The sequence below is a fragment of the Pristis pectinata genome, chromosome 4, assembly GCF_009764475.1.
Source record: "Pristis pectinata isolate sPriPec2 chromosome 4, sPriPec2.1.pri, whole genome shotgun sequence".
Taxonomy (NCBI): Eukaryota; Metazoa; Chordata; class Chondrichthyes; order Rhinopristiformes; family Pristidae; genus Pristis; species Pristis pectinata.
In genome coordinates, this window is record NC_067408.1 from 88,517,237 (window position 1) to 88,538,086 (window position 20,850).

General features: G+C 37.9%; 1 protein-coding gene across 1 annotated transcript in view; it reads right to left on the bottom strand.

Annotated features, from left to right (window-relative positions):
* Nucleotides 1–1,795: 1,795 nt before the first annotated feature.
* mao (monoamine oxidase) overlaps nt 1,796–20,850 on the bottom strand; it is a 134,336-nt gene continuing 115,281 nt past the window's right edge. The window contains exons 13-15 of the mRNA XM_052014013.1: nt 18,354–18,465; nt 6,328–6,390; nt 1,796–4,068 (exon numbers count right to left, since the gene is read on the bottom strand). Coding sequence (XP_051869973.1) covers nt 3,913–4,068; nt 6,328–6,390; nt 18,354–18,465 — 331 coding nt within the window. The 3' untranslated portion in view covers nt 1,796–3,912. The remainder of the gene's footprint in view (nt 4,069–6,327; nt 6,391–18,353; nt 18,466–20,850) is intronic.

Genomic DNA, 20,850 nt, shown 5'->3' on the forward strand with positions numbered 1-20,850 from the left:
TGTAGGTGAGATAGGTAAGGTTGGTTGTTAGAGAGTAAAGGATAAAAGAATTCATTTGAAACTCACGCAAGGCCAAATAAAATGAAAACTGATTCAAAAGCATTTTTACGCCAAGGCAGCCTACCGTGATTTCCACACTACAGCTAGTAGCCCAGGATAAAAAAAATTACTGTTGATTTAAAAAAAAACAAATTACAAGATTTAGTTTAGTTTTGAACACTTTTAACTATTTATAGAAATTTAGGGTGGGAGGAGAGGGGAATGCAGCTGCTTGACTGGCAGTCATCCAGATGCCATCTACTTTCTTGATGCCGTGGAAAGGTAGTGTACTGTGATTTTTTAGGTACGTTGAACAACCAATGGCAGGTGTGCAGGGGTAGGTGGTGGAGATAGGAGGTCATGTAATAGCACAGCAGGGACATGTCCGATTAAGGCCAGAGACAGCATGAATGTCAGGTGCTGACAATAGCACCTTTAAGTAGCAAACTTTACAGAAATGTCATCAAACAAGATCTTGAACAGGATATTGGGGAAAGATGTCCAAAATTTTGGCCAAGAAGGGTAGATTTAATGAGTGACTTGGAGAGGTTTGGGGAGGGAATGCCAGAGCTTAGCTTTTGACACCTTAAGCTGCAACTGCCAACTAAAAATCATAGAATCTGAAGGTCAGCTGCATGTGGGAGATCTGTAAAAACAGCTGAAACGCCTTAGTGTTTGCAGCCAGGAGAAGCCATTCCACCGCTTTTATGACTTGAATGCCTGTCATGGGCATTTCAGGACAGCATGCCTGCACCATATTGGCTGTGATCTAGGGACCGTCTAACCTCATTGCTGGAATCAATGGTATGAAGAGCCAGCAAGATAGATCATCCACGTCCACCCCACAAAAGAGCAGACACATGTGCACCTTCTGATTTGCTGAATCTCAGTGCACTTGGAAACCCACTAGCTACAAAACTGTGCCCTTGATTCCAGCTCATCCTACAAAATTGTGAAAGGTTCCAAGTGAGAGACTGCTTGTAGTCATAAAGAACTCACATATTCCAGTACTTGGTCTAAGTGTTGGTAGGGCACAAATGATAAAAATTACAGGTTTTGAAATATTTCCAATATTTGCAAGGCATTGATGTATATCTGAGCAGATTTAGTCCAATCCTGTTTCAATGATAAATATTAGTCATGGTGGGAGCTAGTGGACAAGTGTGGAATAAATCTTTAAGAATATTCCATTGTTATCCAAGTGCTTATGCAACTTGAGCTTAAAATCCAAGGCCACGTAAGTCCTCCATTTAATAATGAACACAGTTTAATCATCCAATGCATGGGTTAGATCTTGACTTTGTGCGACAGTGTAAAATGAGTTACGAAGGTCAGAGGAATGTAAAAATATACATTCCTCCTGATATTTATTTCCACTGAATTTCATCATCTTATAACTCATCACAAATATAATAGCCCACTAAAACAGTTCTTCAGTTTCATTTGACTACCTTTCCCCAAAAGCTTTAATTAAAAAAAAATTTCATATATGTCAACCTCCCACTCAAAATCAATTAGGGGTTCTGCTTAAATTATTATTTCTCTCAGGGAATTTTATCAAGATTTTAACAAAATCATGAGCATGCTTAGAAAGAAAAGATTTTGATCATTTCCTCTTGCATCACACATGAAAAATCTTTTATGTGAGAACTTCAGTTTTGGTTTTAAATATTTCTTTATTCTTCTTGTGTAGTGTAACCCAATGAAGATGTACTAAAAATCCCAAAGATAATTTTAAATTAAAACTTCTTGCCAGTAATTTTTTCACATCAGTTTTATTACCAGATCAGTAACCAACAGTATTCATTTCATTTCATATAAGCACAAGATTGATTTAAAATACTGGATTTGTTGAAAAAGACAATGACAGCATATGTTTGATTTTTAAAAGTACCGTATGTCATCATCTATTGCTAACCCTGCTAGCACGAGTTATTTGTTACTTCTTAAATTTCCTTGCATTTTCCATTAACATTCTACAGAGCAATAAGATGTGACCCACCTAAGCCTTTCTGTATTTATCAGGATTTCTGTATGAAATTAGCTCCATTTAGAGACAGAGATATTAACATGAGTAATGGATGTGATTCAAACAAAACACTGACCAGTTTATCTATCAGCGCATTACAGGTGATAGCAAATTTCACATTGTCTGTGTACCAGTGCAGAAGTACAATTTTACAAGTAACATTATAAAACTTTTAAATGTTACAGCTTGAAAATGTGCACATTGAAGACACAGCCACATAGGCACTTGAGAAAAGAAAACACCACAAAGGGATAAGGCACAGAGACTAAACTCACAAAGTCTTTGAAAAAGAGACAATATCAGCATCACTGTAGAATGTTCAAATATACTGATTTTGCCACAGACACTGATACTCAAGTTGCACTATCCATCACCGTATTTCCATATCTGCTTTAGCACAATTACACTGAACTCACATTGATGTTTAACATGTACTCATAACATTTTGGACTCATTATCATATACATTTGATTGTAATGCAACTTCTTGGAAATTAACTGCTTCAGCTGTTGTATTATAAATCTAGATCCAGAATTTTATCATAATTTCTTATTATATCTCAATTTCCAATTATTAGCATTAATTAATAAGTCAGTGGTATAAAAACCTTGCTTCACAAATGAACGAGCAGAAGGGAAAAGAATTAGGATGTAGTCAGAATTCAGATATTTAAGTAAATTTATGTTGGTATACTTAATGTCAGCTTTATTTTCATTAATATAAGGAAACCTAAATAAAGATGAAAATTTGAAAATGCAGATATAAGAAGTTCCAAGATGTTTTTTCATCCATAAACACAAACCAGGAAGTTAAAATTAAATCTATCAACATTTCCCTTCTGATTCTCAAGTTTCAAACGTGCAGGATGACATCAGCATAAGGCTCTCATTTGTCCATTTCGGTAATGATTTGAACAAAATCTGACTCTGGATTAAAGATATGTGAAGCTAAGGAACACGATTGGTTGTTGAATATAAATAAAATCTGTACCATCCTTTTTATAGTGTTAAAGTTACCATTTTATGTTATTTTAATCAATATAATTGCAAATCTATGCCATTAACACATAAAATATGAACAATGATTTTTATGCAAATTCCTCAAGGAAGTGCAAATAAAAGTGATGCCTGAACTGCCTAAAATTTACTGACTGAGCTGATCAGATTTTCACAGATGAAGTGGAGAATTTCTTAAGTTGAAAGAATACAATTCCTGTGCAATGCCTCCTGCCATAATTCATCCCTCAATTTTTTTTAAACTGGAAATTAGATATTTGTCTACATATTTTTGAGGCATTAAATATAATTCAGGAATTTAAAAAGGCATTCTATCTAAAATAGTTGGATAATAATGAGAACTGTTGGTGTTTTAATGTCACTGAATTCAACACATTTATGCAACAGCTTCTGTGATCAGACTAAGCATCTGTAAACAATTATAGGCAAAATGTATGAATTAAAACAATGAGCACATTAACTAAGAATGTAATCAAGGAATTGCTGTCCAGAAAAGGTAAAGACTTCTTCCAGAATCAAAAATTTGTTTTAAAACATTAAATTAGGTAAAATTAAGTCATATCAAAAGATAAACAATACATGCAAAATCTGAGATTCCCATAATCAGTATTGTTCTGTTAATCCTTATTATATCCCAGTAGGTTAATGTAACATTTGTGGAAAGCTTGCAAACAATGATTCATCTGCAGTTTTCCTAATAGAAAACTAAATCATTGTATTAGATCAGTACAGCAGAAATATTTTAGATTAGCATAGGTGACATGATGTTGACAGTGAGAGTGTGCAGTAAGGTTGTGCTGACAGGTTCACTGTCAAAGTATTTCCAACTTAATTCTTTCTCAGGAGTCCCTTTTTATACACAAAGACCCCTACAGCAGCTGCAGAAGTGAGGAATGCTGACCATCCAAAAAGCTTGATACATGCTGAAACCGAAGGCAAGTTTCTCTCCCAGAAAGTTGGCTTGATTGGGAATCCAGGAACATCCTGAAAAAAATATTTAGACCTCCGTTCAGTGAGAAAATATTCATGACTCATACATAGTCACAAATGAACAGGAGAATAACTCTACAAAAGGCTTAACACAGAAGAGGGCAGAATGAGAATTAGAATGAAATCTCAAGGCTGAAGGCTGAAATGTTTTGAGTTCCCAACAATATAATACATCCAGAGTTTATCAGTCTTTCAAGAGGCCAACAGAAAATGGAGCAGGCCAGGAGAGGGGGAGACAGACCTTATGGGGGGAAAAGAGGGGTGATGGGGAGTGGGCAAGAGAGGAAATGGAGAAACCCATTCACCAATCAGTTGCAACGCTTTTCTTCCAGAAGGTCATTTTTACTGATTAGAATATTAAATGTGGAGAGGGTAACAATGCACAAAAAGCCAATGCAGTACAAAAGTCAGCATTTTTGTGGGAAAATAGTTTCAAGTCCTACTTTACAAACTGAGAGGATCTGGACAGCACAATCATGTTTGCACAAAAGTGATTCTCACAGCTGGAACTTTCAAAATTTAAAAGATACGAATAGTTGCAAGTCCTACTTTCAAAACTAGGAGGATCAAATTACAGTAAATGTTTGCTCTTTTAAGTATGTATTCTCTCATCTGCTGCTCTACTGATTTCAAGTAAAGGGGAAATAAAATTGAAAATAAGAGGGGCAAAGGGACAGTGTGAGGAAAAGACTGATGACAAACATAAAAAGGTATCCAAAAATCCTTTGCTGGCATGTAACCAGTAAATAGATACCAAGAGGAGAAGAAGGTGGGAGTGGGGCAATCAAAGCCCAACAAGGAGATCTGCCAATGGCGGCAGAAAGCATGGCTGACGTACTGTCTGAATACATACATTCTTTCCCAAAGAAGATGATGCTGAAGGGAATGTGAAGTTGAGATTCTGGATCAGCTAAAATTTGTTAAAGAGCAAGTACTAGAAAAGCTAACTATTTAAAGTGGATAAATCAATGAATCCAGAAGGGATGCATCTTTGGTTGCAGATAGAAGGGGGAAAACAGCTGGGCCCTGGCCACGATTATCCAGATACCTGTAGGTAATGATGTGGGTTCCTGAGGATCAGGAAACTTCAAATCTTAAATCCTTGCTCAAAAAAAGGTGGAAGGCTAGACTGTGTAACTGCAGGCCACTCAGTTTAATTTCAGTGGTGAGGTAACTTGAAGACAATAATCAGGAATGGAATTAGCAGTCACTTGGACAAGTATGCAGTGATTAGGAAGGCCAGCATGGATGTTTTTTTAAAAGGCAAATCACGTTTTAACCAACTTGATAAATTTTTTCGTAAGGTGAAAGACATGGTGATGAGGAAATTATGATGTAGAAGGATTGGTACAAGAGGTCATTAAAAAAAAGGCAAAAGAATCTAAATCAATACGAGGAAGAATTTTTTCTTATGCAACATGTGCTTTAGAATCTGGAATTGTACTGCTGGGAGTGGCAGGGTTGTGGAGGGAGAGAAGCAGAGAAGCAATCAGTGTCAAAGGGCAAATGAAACAGATGAAAGGGTTAAAACACAGGACAATTGGGAAAGGTGAGGACGCAGGATTTGCTGGATTGCTCTGAATTAAGCCAGCAAAGACTCTCTGTACGTAATATTCTGAGATTCTGTTGGTAATGGAAGAGGGCCCCATCTCAGAGCAGCTTGTTCCTGTTAATAGGGGGCAGAACTTTTAGATCAATCATAGAGTCGATTGAGAGCTTCTGAGCCCAGAAAATGTACAACCTTAGAAGCACCATTAACCAGGTCCAAAGGTGTATCCAATTAGCAACAGAGATTAAGAAAACTACTCATGAGAATAAATCTTTAACCTTCTTTTAATTAGGTTACAAAAAGGCAAATCCTGTTCTAATGCACAAGAGAGTTTTTGCTGTTTGAATGCAGTTAATGATATTTTTTAAAATTACATAGAGAAACAATATAAAACAAGCAGCTTAATAGTTAAGTGTCTCAATTTTAAAAGAATTGTGATCCTTCTGTATGGAAATCACACATAAGTATACAATGTTTTTAAAATCTCATTAGAAGACAAACCCATGTACATGGCAAAAATAACTGACCGAATCCTCTATGTTAATGCTACTAGAGGACTAATTATTTTAAGAATGCATGGAATAATTTATTTAAAAGTAGCTCATGGCCCCAGTTGATGAATTAGATGGATAAAATTTGATGCTGCAATATTAGGTGATCCCTAGCAGGATGTACATTAGATCACAAAATATTCATGAACTTACCAAAGAAGTAGGTTCAGACTGCCAGATGTCACTTTCTGAAATTTTCCCCATCTCATGCAAGATCTGAAGAAATTTACAGAAAACATGTAAACTTTTGTAACTCATCCCCTTGATAACCCCTACTTATCTGGCCCTTTGTCAAACAGACAATATCAAATACTACTGAAATGGACACTGATGGTAGTTTGGATTAACACATCTACATCATCCTCCTATTCGTATCACTTTGGTGATATTTCAACATTTTCCTGTATTCAGTCTAACACCAGTATAATACGTCTGTTCAGACTAATTCTAAGCCACATCAAGATCACATGAGAATAGTTTTTAAGTACTCAGGTAGCAGAGCACACCAGAAAATAGTGAGTTTGCTCCAATATATACTGTAAGTGAACAATGTTACAATGTTATTATGGGGAACAACTACAAACTTGGAGGCTGTAAATCTGAAATAAATAGTTGTCTTAAGTACTCTAATTATAATATAGTTTGGTAAGAGTCTAGAAAATACTCTAATCAGCAAAGTAATGGCACTCTCACCTCTAGAGATCATAAATTAAAACCTCAACACAGAGTTTAGGAATATAATCTAGGTTGGTACTTCAGTGCAATATTGCAGGTGTGCTGTTTTGGATGAAACTTTAAATCAAAATCCTACTAAGCTGTACAGATGGATTTAAATACTATCTAAGGAAGAGCAGAAGTATTCTTTAAGAATCTTGGCCCTGGGGAGTGTTGTAGAACAGAGAGATCTAGGGGTACAGGTACATAGATCCCTGAAAGCGGCAACAACAGGTAAGGGTGGTGAAAGTGACATGTAGCACTCTTGCCTTCATTGGTCAGGGCAACAAGTACAAGAGTTGGGACAGCTGTACAAGATGTTGGTGAGACTGCATTAAGAGTATTGTGTGCAGTTCTGGTCACCGTACTAAAGGAAGAATGAGATTAAGCTAGTGAGGGTGCAATAAATATGAACAAGGATTTTTGTGGAACTGGAGGGCTTGAGTTACAAGGAGAGACTGGATAGGCTGAGACTGTTTTTCTTGGAGCGAAGGAGGCTGAGGGGTGACTTTATAGAGATATCTAAAATCACAAGGGGCATAGATAAGGTGGGTGGTCACAGTCTTTTTCACGAGGGTAGGGGAAAGTTTATCTACTCAGAGGGTAGTCGGTATATGGAACAAACTGCCAGAGGAAGTGGTAGAGGCAGTACAATTGCAATGTTTAAAATACATTTAGACAGGTAGATAGTTTAGAGCTATATGGACCAAATGCAGGCAAATGGGACTAGTTCAGGTAGACACCTTGAACAGCAAGGACAAGTTGGGCCAAAGGGCCTGTTTCTGTTCTGTATCACTCTATGACTCTATAATTTTGTTCCTTTTCAGAACAGGTTATTTGGTCATATAACCAACTGTATATTTTAAAAATTTCTTTACAAATGGGCTTTTTTGCTTTCCTAGATGAATATATTTTCAGAAAGCATTTTTTGGCTGTGGAATGGTTTGGGAAATTTGGGAATGTGAAAGAGGCTAATTAAATGGAAGTTATTACTGTCTTGACCACAGCATTGCAAGCTACACAAAACCTCAGTGAGACCACATGGAGTGCTGTGAGCATTGATCAGTTTGGTGCACCACACCTCACTAAAAGTATAATTGCCATGGACAGAATACAGGATAGGTTTACCAGAAAATACTCCTGTGGTTATATTATGAGAGGTGTACACAAATTAGGATTGCATTTCTGGAATTTTAAAAGGGAGAGGGCATTTGATCAAGGTTTTTAAGATACTGAAAGGAACCAAGAGAAGAGATAGAGAAAAAATAGTTCCTGTTGGTTGGAGAATCAAAAGCAAAAGAATATAGTTTAAAAGGTACAGCCAGGGCCACCAGGAGTGCAGCTGAGATATACTTCATCTTGCAGAAGATGGTCAATGCTTGGAATTCTCTTCTGCAAAATGCTAGGTTAATTGTTAATTTTATATTTGAATTTTTGAGCTTGATTTCTTAAACAACTTTAAGGAATAAGGAGCTACAATGGGTATGTGTGATTAGGTCACACATCATGGATGGTCACACTGAATGGCAGAAAGTTCAAAAGGGCAATGCCCTACTCGCACATTCCTACTGTAAAACAGGAAAAGCTACAGTGCCTGACTAAACACTGTAAGAAAATGACTAACTGGCAATGAATTTGTCCATGGACACTATTCACAGTGGAGCATATCCCCAGGCTGAAGAGAGTCCAGTGGACTGGTAAAATTTTCCTCCTTTTCAGATGAAGCACTGATACATCAAATGCTTGGTCCATAGGCTGCAGTAGCAGCAATCAAAACTGATGATAAGAAATTGTCAGAATGACAGAAGGATTCAAGGTAGCAAATTCTCTAATAAAACCTTTCATGTTGACACTGAAAAATTAAATGTTTTCCATTAATTTGGAAGCCAAAAGATGTTTGAATATCAAATTAATGGTACATGTTCAGTGAAAGATAATAAAGGGAATTTAACAAATGTTTGCAATACTCTGTGGTGCTTTTCTACACAATAACATCTGTCTCTTTAACAAAAAAAAGGCTTTAATTATTTCACTTTTGAATTTCATTCACCCAATTAATCAATTTTCATACTTTACAGTAATGTGTGAATTCAAATATTTAATATATCAGTATATTTAAAGTTAAATCAATTTGAAAATCTTTCCCATAGGGACTAGTTTTGATTCTTCATCACAAGATAACAGAAAAGGTCATTTGTTTTATCTTAGTTAATCTATTCAGAAATATCCACTGCAACAAGGTTTTCATTATTATCAATGTATTTACTGCTGTGTGTGTGAAGGGCTCATGAAAGGATTCTGAAAACAGCTCATTAGTCAGGTTTGCTACATCACTGAAATGCCATTAACTGCACAACACAATTAGTGATTTTTAAGCCTTGTGCACTCTTCTTCCCCATTCTCTACAACAGTTGACACAGTTAATCACACCGTCCCTTCCTAATGCCTCTCCTCTTCTTGGATCTATCCTTACATGTCACATCACAGCTAAAGTACCTTCAGTGACAGCATTTCTTCCTGCCACCTTGTAATTAGCTTTGAGTCTCCCTAGACTCTGTCCTTGGCCACTTCTTTTGTCTACCTGCTGCTCCTGAATGAAGTGAGTAGGGGGCATATTTAAATATCCAGGTGCATGTGGGTTTGGGAGCAGGTATGAGGAAGCCAACTAGAAGGTACTATTTTTCAGAATTAACCACATCATATGAAGCTTCAGACAAACAAATGCCACAGTAGAGCAGAATTAGTATCAGGAAGCAAGGAAATGGCAGATACATTAAACTTTTTGTTTGCATTGGTCTTCACTGTAGAGGACACTGCAAATATCCTGATAGTAACAGATGGGCTAGTTTTCATATAACATGAAAGAACTTGCAGAAATCCCAATTACAAGGGATAAGATATTTGGAAAAACTTACAGGACTGAAGGTAGACAAGTCGTAGTTATAGGGGACATAGTTTCAAGATAAGGGGCCGGTCATTTAAAACCAAGGTATTAAGAAATTTCTTCTCACAGAGGATATTGAATATCTGGAATTCTCTGTCCTAGAGAATTGTGGAGGCTAGCTCAATAGAAGAACTTAAAGTGGAGATCGATTTTTTTTTGAAAGATCAGGGGATTGAGGGTTATGGGGATCTGGCACAGAGGAAGAGTTGTGGCCTGCGGCAGATAAGCATAATCATACTAAATGGTGGGGCATGCTGGAGGGGCTTGGTGGCAAACTCCTGCTCCTATTTTCTTGTGAGAGGCAGGTTGTCAATTTCAATATGTTAATATCTCTTATAATGTTTTGGTCTGTTAAAGGCAGTAAGTGCAAGTTGTTTTGATGGTGCACTCTTAAGGGGGTCAGAATCAGTGTAAAATAACCATGAAGACAATGTTTCTTGTCTTTTGTGTAGTTCTTCACAAATATTTTTATTTTCATCTGGCATTTTTCTGCTGACTTGCATATTTTGACACTCCTAGCTTGGTATCACTGGCAAATCTGATTACTTTGTATCAAGCTGTCAAACCCTTGTCACTCCATTAAATTGGAAAGAATAACACCAACAACATCGATTTATGGCATCCCCAATTTTTTGCTTCCTCCCATTCCCAAGCTTCCTGACAGAGATCATAGAGATGGGTTGGCAAAAGTGTTTTTTTTAAAAATGCACTATTTTCATTTACATGGCAAAAATACTAAGTAGATAAAGCCTTTCATTTTTATAAATTATTCGTAAATGCTGAAGCTAAATTCCAGGGCTTTGTAAGAAATTTGAAGCCAAACATCTGTGACTAAAAGCCTGACCAAAGTCAGGTTTTAAGCAGGAATTGGAGAAGGGTGTTAAAAGAAAAGAATGAAGAAAGATTTAAGGAAAGAAATGCTAGAGTTTAGGCCCTAGATGGCTGAAAGCATTGCCACCAACAATGGAGTGAAGAGACTGGAAAATGCACTGAAGTGTAGAATTGGATGAGTACAGTTGGCTGGAAGTCACAGATGTGGATAGAGGCGAGGCCACAGAAGGATTTAAACATTTGAATGAGAATTTAAAACTGATGTGTTAGTGGATCAGGAGCCCAATGTAAGTTAGGAAAAAACTGGTGTAGCATGAATGGGGCTTTGTGCAAATCAGAGCACAGACAGCAGAATTTCAGATGACCTCAAGTTTTATGGGGCAAACTCTGTGGATGCATGAGATTTGAAATACTCAGGGAGCACATAATGGAAAGAGAAAAATAGTTAATGTTTCAAGCTCGTGAAATTATCAACAAGGTTCAAATGATCCACCTGAAATGAGCTCTGTTTCTCTCCCCATGGATGCTGCCTGCCCTGCTAAGTATTTCCAGCAGTTTTGGCTTTTATCTCTAGAGGATGGAATCCAGTTGAATCCAGAGGTGAGAAAAGGATGGAGAAAGCTATCCACACAGGTGGTCTGAGAGAAGGGCAGAGGTAGGTAATGTGAAGGTTGAAGTGGGCAATCTTTATGCTGAAGAAAATGTGTGAGATGTGCTTACTCCAGTGATGATGAGTATTTTCTGACAGTTTCTGACTTGCCTTTACCTGGTCAGAAAACCACAGCTCCTTCTTCCCAACACAGCTCTAAGTTAAAATGCAATTCAGGATTGTATTAGCATGAAAGGATCCTGATTTGCAATAGTTCATGAGGTTCCTGTTTTTACGCAATGGATATCTCAGCCACTTAACTGCAGCAAGTAATTAAAATAATTATTTATACCATTCTGGCAAAAACAGGACAATCAGGATCTGTAATGCATAAGGCCCCTCCCCAATTCATGCCATTCCCACATAGTTGGATGAATTAAACGTGACCTCAAACAAGGGAAATGAGAGTGAATGAACCAATAAAACCATCTTCCCAATGTGCCACAAAGAAGATCATGGACTGTTGTGAATAAAAGCAAAGTATTAATTTTGTTAACATATGTTGATCATTGCTAGAGATCTCAGCCATGTATCATATAATGCATGCATCAGAGCATTGAGAAATAGTTCTCTGATATGCCAGTTCTCCTGTTGCTACCTCTATCTCATTATACTGGAAGGAAAATCTGTTAACACTGTGTAATTGGTATAACTGGACATGTGGTATTGCTATGGTTACCTTAGCACTTTCAACAGCTCTGCAGAATGGCATCAAGGATTATCCCTGATTGACAACAGTATTAGAGAATGCGGATTATTTCTCCCCAGAACAAACAGAAGATCAAGGGAAACCATAATTTAAAACAATTAGGGAGACAAACCTTTCAGTACCAAAAGATCTTTCAACACACAGGATACTGATTAGGGAGAAATGAGCTGAAAGTGAGGATACCACAGCCAACATGAGAACAGATACCATTCTGAGTGCATTACCATTATAGTTCTATGGAGAAAATGATCTTCAATTGCTACAGGAATTAACTCAGCAGTCATGCCACAAGAAAAAAAACTGTGGGGGTGTGGGGTATTACAGATTGTGATGAATATGATGTAGTAAAGCAATGAATCCACGATATATTCTTGAAATTTGTTGGTTAAGCAGGTGACCAGTAATCAGAAATTAAAGAGAATCAGCCATACTCTGCTTGGCATAATTGGATGAAAGTAAATAATGTTTCACTTTTCATAAAGCTCACCTGTTATTGACTTGTATCATTGAAATTCATTGCCTGCTATTTTAACTACATGCCACTACAGCAGGGAAGAAGATTATGCTCTGATTGTGCACGTACACTGATGTATGGAGGAGGGGTGTGATGGGTTCATGCAATGCAAAATTCAACAAAATTGAGAAAAGGGGTGGTTAAAGATTCCACTCTATCGGTGACTCCTATTTTGCCCTAGTTTGTTCAGAATGTCTGACATCTCAGAACTGTACAAACACAGTAACAGAAAATACATTAATAGCATTAATGTGTTAATACCCAACAAATATAATCTAAATTACATTTTCTAATTAGTTTAAGGATATTGAAAACTGTATTCTGAGATTACTTTCACATAAATAATTAATTTTGGCATTCTCTAATGCACTTTTAAATTAATGTAAAATGGCAAGTTAATTCTGACATGCATTATACCCCAACATGAAACAATTTTATTTGTCGCTGCATAATTAGAAGTGCAGAGTACTTTCAGAGGCATTTTAAGTAAGTTTAACATTGTGATTTGTGCTTGCTGTGCAAAACAAAACTTGTTTTTCAAAAACAAGCAATGGTTAATTAAATTATTTAGATCTTTCCTTGCTTGCATTAATTTAATTATCCATTGGAAATAATTGTTTATCCTTATTATTCTTGCTTGTGGGGATTCACTATATGATTTCTTCAGAATAGCTGTATACATACAACTTGTGGAGAGAACTTGCAGCAAACCAGTGCGCATATTGCTCCAGGAATTTCTATACATCTTGGTTTCTGCCTCAGCTCAATGGGTTTCACTGGAGCTCCTGGTGCTGACCAATCTTACCCATTCACCTCACAGAACAGCTTCACACCACTGTCAACACATCTCTGCACATATTTCCTCATGGTTGCTCAAAAGTCATGATCATGATTTCCATGTTCTGACTAGGCCAGCTGTCAAATATCATAATTATAATTGTCTTTATGAATAATTTAAGTGCTTTGCTCAGCCATTGCTCCAGGTGACCATTTCTAATCCTATTTAAAATTGCCTCTAGGGTTGGTGTCCATGCCTTTGGCTGTGCTGATATAATGTAAAGATTAAAACAGGTGAAGCAAAGTTACAAACGAACAAAATTAACTTTCCATCCTAAGTCTGATGGAGTGACAACCTCCATCAAAATCTACTGATGTACTAGATAATGGAAGTTACAGCAGGAGGCAATTCATGTTTCTTGCACCAATGTTAATTCTTCAACTGAAGCAATCTACTTGTATCTTATTTCTATTTCTAGTATCCTTTTGAATAATTATTTCTTCAATTTTTCTGAAATTCTGCATGGTTTATAATCTCATTCTTAATAGTTGCTCTTGGACTAGCGTTTCATATTCAGCAGTCCTCAAATTCAAGATCAGATTCATAATGGGCTATTCAATTAATCCAAATACACATAGAAACAGAACTAAATCCTTCAGCAATGGTATTGCCATTGAAAGTCAAGAGTGGATTGTTAGACTCTTTCCTTTTGGAGCCTGGCAGTTTTGAGGCATTATTTTACTTGCCCCTTATAAGCCCATGCCTGAATGTTGTCTAGGACTTACTGCAAATTGGCACATGCTGCTACATTTACCAAGGAGTTGCAATTGGAATTGAGCACTGTGCAATGATCCTCACTTCTGACCTAATGATGGAAGGAACGTCACAGATGAAACAGCCAAAGGTGGTTGGGCTAAGAACACTGCCCTGAGGAACACCTGCAGTGATGCCCTGGGGCTGGGATGATTGACCTCCAACAACCACAACCATCTTCCATTGTGTGAGGAATATCTCCATCAACATGATTATTTTTTCCCTTTGCTCATTGACTTCAATTTTACCAGGGGTGCCTCAGTGTCATTCTAATCTCACTTCTAGAATTCAGCTGTTTGCCACATGTTTGAACAAAGGCTGTGATGAAATCAGGACCCAAGTGTCCTGGCAAAACCCAGACTGGGCACTGGTGAGTTAGTGCTGCTTGATAGCACAGTGACAACAGCTTCCATTATTTCGACCAAGAGGAGACTGATTGGATGGCAACTGGCCAGATTGGATTTATCCCACATTTTGTGAACAGGACATAGCTGGGGCACCTTCCACATTGATGCCAGAGTTGGGACTATACTGGAGCAGTTTGGCTAGAGAGTAGCTGGTTCTGGAATGCATGTCTTTCATCTAGTGGCCTTTGCTGCATCCGGTTTTCTCAGCTGTTTCTTGATATCACATGGAGTGAATCAAATTGGTTGGCTGCTGGTTTCTGAGCTGGATCATCTATTTGGATCTAATGGCTGAACATGGTTGCAATTGCTTCGATCTCTTTAACACTCACTTATTAGGTCTTGCCATTGTTGAGGGTGGGAGTGTTCGCTTTCCTTCAGCTGTTTAATTGTCTACCATCATTCATGATTAAATGTGGTAGGACTATAGAGCTTTGATCTGATCTGTTGCTTGTGAGATTGCTTGGGTCTCTCAACTGCATGCTGTTCAGCACACATGTAGTCCTGTATTGCAGCTTCACCACACGGGCACTTCATTTCTAGAAATGCCTGGTGCTGCTCCCAGCTTGCCTTCCCACACTCCTCATTGAATCGAAGTTGATCCCCTGTCTTGAAAGTAATAGCAAAGTGCCAGGCCATGAGAGTACAGGTTGTGGTGGTATACATTTCTGCTGCTGCTGGGGTCCATGGTGTCACTTGTATGCCTGGTTCTAAGCTGCTAGGTGTGTTCTGTTTAACCAGTTTAGCATTTCTGTACTATTATCATAAAAGAGGGATATGCCAGGCTGTGATGTGAAGATGGGACTTTGTCCCTACAAGGACTGTGAGGAGGTCACTTTGACCAATGCATCATAGATGTATCTGCCTTGGGTAGGCTGGCGAGGATGAGGCCAAATAAGTTTCTCTCTCATGCTGGTTCATCCATTACCCGTCACAGAACTAATCAGGCAAGCTATGTCCTGCAAAACTTGGTAGCACTAAGTAATCTGACATAGCTGCCAGATAGTAATGTTGGTGATGGACACTGAAGTTCCCCGTCCCAGAATACATTCTGTGCACTTGTTACTTTCAGTGTTTCTCCCAAGTGTTAGTTTTTCTTTTAAATAAATGATGGCATCAATTGAAAATTAATGCCCAGAAGTAGGCCGTTTAGTTGACACTGGACCAAAAGAGAACTACCCAGCCTAAAGCCACCTTCCCCCTTCCAGCACTTGGTCCATAGTCCTGCTGGTCACTTTTCTTACAGTATACATCCAAGTATTCTTCAAATAGAATGAGACCTTTTGCCTTCGTCATCTTTTTCAGACCTCTACCTACCTCTGGCTGAAATCCTGTTCCGTCATCTCATTTCTCAAATCCTTTTACCAATTGACCCCTCTGTTAAGGGAAATATTTGCTTCTTCCAGGTTTCTTATAATTTTATACAACTCATTTAAGACTCCCTTCAGCCTCTTCTGTTCTAAACAAAACAACCCCATCCTATCCCACCTTTGCTTAGAGTTAAACTTTTATAATCCTTCATAAGTCTCCTCCGGTGACCAAACTGTAACCAGTACATAAGTTGTACTCTAATTGATGCAGTATAAATTTCCACCATAGCCTTCCTGCTCCTACATCCCACATTACCGTGAATAAAGGTGATCACCTCCTTTGCCTATTTATCTGCATTGTTGACCTATTTTGTTACCTTTAAGGATTGGTGAACATGCATCAAGGTCACTCTATTCATCCAGAACTCTCAATATCTTCCTAATGTTTATTCCTATGTGTTATTATTCCTCCCAAATGCATACCTCAATCTTTTCAGAATTGACTTCCATTTTCTGCCCACCTGATTGGATCATTATCTTCCAATATTTAAAGCCTTTCTCCTCCCTGTCAACTATACAGCCAATTCTTTGCATCATCTGGACACTTCTTTATAATACCCTTTATACTTAGTTCCAAATCATTAATACATATTGCAAATAGCAAGTGACCAAGTTCTGAAGTCTGTGGAATCTCACTGATAACAGCCTTCCAGTTTATAAAATACCCATCAACAAGGCCCTTTGCTTCTTGCCACTGAGCCAGATTTGGATTCAACCTGCCACTGTCTTGGATCCTATAGGTTATTATGTTTTTTTTAAAATCAGTATGCTGTATGGGACCTTTCTAAAAGCTTTGCTGAAATCTATCTAGACTACAACAAATGCATTGTATTCTTGCCTCCTCAGAAGATTCAATCAAGTTAGTCAGACACAACATACCCTTAACAAATCCATGTTGACTGTCCTTGATTATTCTGTGCTTTTCTAAACAGGTTTATTCTGTCTCTCGGTATTTATTCCACTAAACCATATACCAGTTATGCAAGTGTCCCATAATTGTTTGGTTTACATTCCTTCCTCTCAAGTGAGTGAAGGAGGATGAGAAGTGACTTGATAGAGGTGTACAAGATGATAAGAGGCAATAGATCAAGTGGACAGTCAGAGCATTTTTCCCAGGGTGAAAATGGCTCACACATGGGGTGCAATTTTAGGGTGATTGGAGAAAGGTAAAGAGGGGATGTCAGAGGCAAGTTTTTTTTACACAGCGTGGAACGCACTGCCAACAGAAGTGGTGGAGGCAGATACATTAGGGACATTTAAGAGACTCTTAGATAGGCACATGAATGATTGAAAGATGGAGGGCTATGTGGGGAGGGAAGGATTAAATAGATCTTAGAGTAGGCTAAAATATTGGCACAACGTTGTGGGCCGAAGGGCCTGTACTGTGCTGTAATATTCTACACCATATTCCTTATGTAGTATGAACAGCTGCAGTTCACTATCAGTCTTTCATAATGCTTCATTATCTTCCCGTATGCCTTTGGTACTTCCTTTCTGAAGCCTCAATGCTCTTTCTGCATTATTACCTTATATTTATCATTCATCTCATTATTCCAATCTCTAGACTTGGGGAACCCAAGCCTTTAGCATTCTCCTTTGCTCTCATATGGAAAACGCTTAATCTGGAATAAAAGAGGGTTCTGGCTAAACTAAGATACAAGTAAGCATAACAATTTAATGATTTTAGCAAATGCTGTTAAATGGATAAACAAAAGAAAATGAAAGAAGTTAGGAGGAACAGAATGGAATAAAGATGGAAAGAGCCTCTCAGACTTGGTTCTACTAATATTTTCAAATCCTTTTTTAAGTCACTGAAGCACACCTGAAACATTTCCCTTCACAGTGACTGACTACAAGGTTTGGGCACAGAAAGCCCCACAAAACAACAATCAGAGAAAATGCCAGAGAAACTTTTTTTTAATGTTGGTTGATGGATAGATGCTGTCTAGTTAATACGAGATTCCTTCAGAAATGTGATTTCTTTTTACTTCTGAGATGACAGACAGTGACTCAGTTTAATGTAGTTTGGCATTTCAGTTCATCGCTCCCTCAGTACTGTTATAAGTGTCAGGCTAGATTATGTGCTCGTCTGAAATTTGGCTTAAATCTGCGTCCTCCTGACTAGCAGGGAGTATCACCAGTGAAACTATTATTTGTGTGTAAATCTACATGTAGGAGCATAAATTTCACTTCACACAACATCTTCCAAAATCACAGAACAAATTAATCCAGTGAGTCCAGTGGTAAAGGTCCGTTGAAGCTGCATGCAACCTACATCAACTATCTCAACTTTGAGGTACCAGAAATGTTGCTACTCATGCAAAAGCTATTTCCATTTTAAACTTCTCAGGGAAATCTATAACTCCACAACACTGTTGAATTGCTCTCAATTAATTGCAACATAAATATAAAAATACAGTTTTAATACAGTAAAGGATTTTTTTTGCCCCTACCTCTCGGGCTGCTCTCTCCCCAGCCTGCACAGCACCTTCCATGTATCCACTCCACTCAGTGGCTGTCTCAGTGCCAGCAAAGTAGATCTTCTGAAATGGCTGTCTCAGGATTCTTCAAAGACAAGATTATTCATTAACAACGTGGTTTAGAATACTGAACACGAATGTAGTTGATCAATTGAAATGCAGATGCATAAAAGCACAAGTCAACACAATCAAGTATTTGTAACTGGTAGGACATATTAGTGCCAATTTCTGGAATTGCTTTCCCATTCCTACGCTCCACAAGGGAAGAACATAGAACCTTTTAATTACTTGGATCCACTCTCAGCAGCAATGTCACAAGTTACTTTCAGATGAGAAAGACTTTAATTCATTTATCCAGATTCTCCTATTTGCACTATTGATTGGTTCATAAGCAATTCCAGGGATTCTGGTTGAACCACCCTGCCTTCAAATGAAATAAGTCCTTTCCAAGTTTGATCACACTGTAGGAAGAACTGCCTCATATCAGTGCCAAAGTTATTTTGAAAGTATGTTCACTTATTGCTGTGGTTTATCTTAACATAATAACCTGATTAATCTTTTCCATCTCATTCACTCTTGTCTCCCTCTACAAGATCTCCTCTCAAAAGTATCCACTCCAAGCTAAACCTAATCAAATCGCTTAACCTGTTCTTTCCTCATAATTCAGGTTGCTAGAGATCAGATGGCTGATTCTTTTCTGCACTGCCTCCAGTGTTTGATTGCCCCCCACCCCCTTGTTTCATTGCAATGGGATTGGAGTTTAAAAATAGGGAGGTTTTGTTGCAATTGTGCAGGGTGTTGGTGAGGCCTCACCTGGAATTCTGTGTACAGTTTTGGTCCGTTTACCTAAAATAAAAGATATTGTAACATTGAAGGCAGATTCACCAGGCTAATTCCTGGGCTGAAAGGGTTACCCTATCAAGACAGACGGAATAGTTTGGGCCTGTATTCCTTGGAGTTTAGAAGAATGAGGGGTGACCTTATTCAAACATGTAAGATCTTAACAGGGCTTGACAGGGTAGATGTTGGGATACGTTCACTAGCTGGGGAGTCTTGAACGTGGGGACATAACTACAAGGGGTTGGTCATTTAAAGTTGACATACATAGAAGTTTCTTCTTGCAGAGGGTGGTGAATCTCTGGAATTTTCTGCCCTGGCAGGTGGTAGAATCTGGATCATTAGAAGTATTCAAAGTAGAGGTGGATACATATTTAATAGATCAAGGGAATAGAAGGGTATGGAGAAATGGCACAGAAGAGAAGCTGAGGCTACAGATCTGCCATGATCATATTAAATGGCAGGGCAAGCTTGAAGGGCCTGATGGCCTACTACAGCTCCTTTTTTTTTGTGTTCTTAGAACCAGAGCAAAATGTACTCCAATTGGTGAATTGCAGAGTTTGAAAATGATCTCTTCCTTAAATATATAGTTCAATATTTGAGCAGTTTTATTGATTGTTGTTTTACATTGGAAGGACGTGTTATGTTCAGAATGTACCAGAAATTATCCTTACCCAATCAACTTCCTTCCAGAGCCATTTTTTTTAAGTAAAACAAAATTTATTTTAGAACCTCATCCAGCTGCTTCATTCCGATAGTTAATCTTAGTCCTAACCCTCTCACTATATACAATGGCGAAGTGCAAATAATTGTAACAATTGCTAAAGCGATACTCATTGTTGAGACACAGAAGACTGCAGATGCTGGAATCTGGAGCAAGACTCAAAGTGCTGGAGGAACTCAGCAGGCCCAGCAGCATCTATGGGGGAAAATGGACAGTCCAGATGAAGGGTCTTGACCCAAAACATTGACTGTCCATTTCCCCCCATAGATGCTGCTTGACCTACTGAGTTCCTCCAGCACTTTGTAAGATACTCACTGTTGCTTTATTAAACTGGCATAACTTGGCACAAGAATCAATGAGCATATCATGACTGAACAACAGCACTGTATATAGGCATCCCCAGGTTACGCAAGGATTCTGTTCCTGAGGTATGTCTGTTAGATGATTTCTCCGTAAGTCAAATGTCCATTTTCTATAGCTACCCATATAGTTTTGCTCTACAGACATTTGCTATAATTCTTTCATTTCATTCAAATATTCAGCATAACACTAGAATTTAACTAATGGAATATGTACTGCATCCAGTTATTAATGAATACCATGAAACATATTATTATCTTGAAAAATATTTTAAAAATTTATGGGAGAATTTGTGCAAAGTCAGATCATCCATAATCCAGGGAGCCTCTGTACAGATTCTTAATCTGATCCAGAGAAGCAAATTTTTCTGATTTCACTGACCATTATGGAGATGTTTGCTTTCACTGGATAAAAGCAAAAACCTCAATTTTTAGACAATATTAGAATTCTGTTTAAAAGTAAGCATAGGAAAAATAGAAGCAGCAGTGGACCAAAAGGATCCTTGCACCTGCTCCACCTTTCACTGAAATAGTGGGTTGACCAATGATC